Here is a 4,020-nt window from a genome sequence, read left to right as displayed (position 1 = left end):
TTACCATCCTTACCCCTTCTGATCCAGGCCTTTAATGCACATATCATGACATAGGACACACATCACCATAATATCAATGCACTTTGCCATCAAGCTGTCCCAAACGTTGCAATGCAAATGACGATAAAAGAGACAAGGTTTGACATCATGTTATTTTTCACTACTGTTTATGGGAACAGTGTTTTAAAAATAATATTATGACTTCAAACACACATTTGATTTAAACCACTAAATTCACCCCCACCCCACCATCCCACATTCCTTGTCTGTTCAGTGTCTATCTCAAAATGGCATGCATTTCAATCTCGCATATTTGATGAAATAATTCGAACTAATTCTTAACCTAATATTACTTTTTGAAAAAGGTCTGACCCATGTAAAAAAAAAAAGTTCAAATAATTTCTAATCGAATTTCAAAATGAATCAGTTTTTATACTTCATCTGTATGTCATCTCAGTACGTATTTTTTATTTTTCTTTATTGAATTTGGTTTATATCAAACCTTTACAATTGCATAGACATCATTTTAAAATCAACCTTAACAATGTACGCAATTCATACATTTCCACACATGAATATATAAAAGGATGCACGTAAAACTGTAAGATCCCCGTTTACTTATCTCACACCTCTTTAAAAATCTATTTACTGCATTTATTAAAGCCGCAGACCCCCTGCCCCAAGATGTTTAGCTAAAGCTTGTACGTATCAATGTGTACCAAATCATAACCACATTTACCAAACATTGAAATGCGTTGAGGCCCCTGGCCTGGACAGTAGCATAGTAGATGATTTTAGTCTTACATCATATCTTGATTTTGACGAAATCGACAAAATGGCATGTTCTGGAAGCCTACTACGCATGCACAAAAGTAATCTAAGTACGTTTCTGAAATAAATCGACATTTTTAGATTGCTCTACACATTTTTTCATAATTTCTCCCCTTAATTGAAATAGGTCACTGTATATTTAACCAAAATGCCGATATATTTTAAAAGAAAACAGTTTTGTATCCTTGTAAAATACTCCTACGCCTAAGTTGATCTTCTGCCAGTAGCATGGCAATGACGTCAGCCGCTCGAGCGGTTGTGACTCCCATTGTGATCTTAGCCGCCTACAAAGCAGAGGTGAGCCCACCAGCCCCATGAACAATCCTCATACTGTTGCCTGTATCTGCAATGTTGGCCACTTTCCATACGTTGGTGCTGGCATCAGGAGCAGTCGGTCTTCTCCATGCCTAGAGAAGTTTGTCAACACCCAAGTTCAGGACGGGTGGGCGGGAGAAAGGTGGCAGATGAACAGATGGCAGGGTGTCTCCAGTGAATAGGCCGGCCGTTACACAGTAGTTAACTTGGCATGCATCACTAATGAGGGCCAGGTGTTGACTGAATCCTGCAGGGCATTTTTTGGGAGATGCGGCTTCACTTTCAGGCCCCTGCGTACTTTCTAGAGAAGTGGACGTCTTAGATAAGGCCAGAGGGTTCCCTTCCTCACAGCTGAAAAAGCCCCCAAAGGGGACAGAGTGTTGATACCCCATATCATGGTTGCTACTAACACAGACATTCAGGTCATCGAGGAGCTTCAGGGGAAAAAAGCTAGAAGGGCAGGATTGAGCATTGGTCAGAGGATTGATCATGCTACTACTATAAATGCCCCCAAAAAGGTACCCAGAGTACTCTGGGACGTCCTCTTGAGAGACACACCAGTAGGCAGTGAATTGGGCAACGGATAGCTGCAAGGCATCACTACAGACCTGATGGCTGAAGAGCCAAAAACCCTTGTCATGGCACACCGAGTTACTGAATCCTTGTTCCTTGTTTTGGGAGATCAGCTGAACTGGGGCATAACCATGAGGGCAGGAATAATCTCCAGTGAGGGGATTCCTGGATTTCAGACCCTGACATATTACACTCGCATTTGTCCCACTAACCTCAGTGCAGTTCTGGAAAGTTCCACCAAAGGTGTAGTTGGTCATCGTGTCATCACAGGATCCATCATTGACATTGGCATAGAAGTTGAACTTTGGAGAGGTGGCATCTGTGCAGCCAGGGTAGGTGTTGACCTTGTAGTACCAATTGGAAGCTGCATCTACTGTCTGCAAAAGCCTCTGCACGCTTGACTCAGGCATATCCTGCAGTGTCTGGTTGTTGATAAAGTACTGTATGGGCAGGCCTGAACGATCAATAGCCACTAGCTGATTGGCGATACCCTCTTGCCATGTCTTGAGGGTGATGCCGGGATAAAACGGAAGACCTCCAATACTCTCCACCCTGGAGCTGGTTCGGTTTCCCAGATAGTTGTGAGTGAAAGAGTTCCCAGGGCTGGTCTTGGCCCCAGTGCCAAAGTTGATTAGGCTCAGGAAGCTGGCCCCAGCCGAGGCAGTGATAGAGGTCTTTTTGGACGAACTGTCTTGCAAGAAGCTGGACCTTACATGATCCTCCTGGACTAGGCAGGCACCTGCATCCACACTGGTGAGGACATGAGTGCCATAATTCCGGATGAGCATCTCTGCCAGGAAATTGGCCATGTGTATCTGATTGTTCTCCAGTTGGTTGGTGATCTCTAGCAACTGACTCTTAAAGACTGGATCCAACATGAATTTGGGACTAGACTTGACCGAGTAGCGCAGGTTTCTCACTTGAACCCTAGTGGTAAAGGATTCGTCTCTGACTTGATGGGTTTTCATGCTTTGAAATTCTGTGGAAAACTTGCCGTTGATGAGGGAGTTGATAGAAGTCTCGGCATTAATGGAGGCCGAGGTGAAGCTCTTGTACTCCCGCCAGTTCTCCACAATCTCAGAATTCATCTCCAGATTGGTCTGTTTCTGAGGGATCACAAAGACGTCATCAGGGATGATGTAGAGGCCATCCTCGGTGGTCTTGCAGGAGGAGTAACTTGCGCTTACCACTCTACCCATATCTAGGTTCCGCAGGTTGTCCCATCCTCCTCCGGGCTGTACCTCTAGGATCGGGACACCCAGAGACTTTTTACACTGCCAGAGACTCGAAGGCAGACTGCTCTCCGCTGAAGCACAGGGGCCATTTCCTTCTATATCCAAGCCCAGTAAAATCCATAACAGGAGAAGAATATGGGTGACTGGTCGCATATTGAAAAGTTTGACTTCTGTGACTGCAGGTGCCGAGTATTCAGCTTTTATGCACTGCTTTCAGCCAGGCTACTGGAGGCATGAAGAGGTGGGGCAAGGAAAATCAGGGGACAGGTGTGGCCTGGCACTCCCTGCCTCGCTGTCTCATTGTGTCACAGTGGAATGTGTTTCGTTTCCTAGGTGCTGCTTCTTTATGAAGGAAAGGAAAATGGTTTCAGTTTGAAAGAAATGAAACCGTTCTTTTATTTTTAACGGTCTGTACGTAGGCAAAATCATATGGACATTATTAAATTAAATACACACATTCTCAGTGCCAATATGTTTATGTGTAAGTATTCATTATGTAACTTAAACTATGCTTATGGCAAGCACTAAGTACGTGTTCCAAATATCAGCAACATATTGGTAGGCATTGAAAGGGCAGCGATGGAATGACACCTGTTTACATTGTTTTTTATTTTCTTTATTGTTTTTTTACATGTATAGTAGTGCACAATGCCCTGAGGCATCTAGGCACTAGTTACAGTGGAAATCGTGTAACAAGATGTTGTCATGTGTTACAGTTAAGATGCATAAGCAGCGCAAGGCTGCACAAATTACAATAGGTAGTTTACACGCGAGTTACATAAGCAGCACAAGGCTGCACAAGTCAAATGGGTAAGTTACAAGTGAGTTACATAAGCAGCACAAGGCTGCACAGGTCGTAATAGATATGTTACAAGTGAGTTACATTAGCAGCACAAGGCTGCACAAGTATAATCGGTAGATTGCAGGTAAGTTGCTTTTGCAACACGCGGCTGCACAAGACATAGGAAAAAGTCCTAGGGGATCAGTATTGGCAGTTCAGTGAAACAAATAAAAGACCCCCTCCTGCAGGGAGCCTATTAAAGCACAGTCTCCATGTAATGATACC

General features: G+C 43.9%; 1 protein-coding gene across 1 annotated transcript; it reads right to left on the bottom strand.

Moving 5' to 3' along the window:
- Positions 1 to 442: 442 nt before the first annotated feature.
- LOC138513774 (macrophage-expressed gene 1 protein-like) lies at positions 443 to 3,176 on the bottom strand. Its single transcript, XM_069628865.1, has one exon. It carries the CDS (start codon positions 3,105 to 3,107, stop codon positions 1,239 to 1,241), a length of 1,869 nt encoding a protein of 622 aa, XP_069484966.1. The 5' UTR covers positions 3,108 to 3,176; the 3' UTR covers positions 443 to 1,238.
- Between the last annotated feature and the right edge of the window lie 844 nt (positions 3,177 to 4,020).

The sequence above is a fragment of the Ambystoma mexicanum genome, chromosome 12, assembly GCF_040938575.1.
Source record: "Ambystoma mexicanum isolate Mex_15411 chromosome 12, UKY_AmexF1_1, whole genome shotgun sequence".
In the NCBI taxonomy this organism is placed as follows: Eukaryota; Metazoa; Chordata; class Amphibia; order Caudata; family Ambystomatidae; genus Ambystoma; species Ambystoma mexicanum.
The sequence above is the reverse complement of the archived record's forward strand: the minus strand, read 5'-3'. Positions and strand labels throughout refer to the sequence as shown.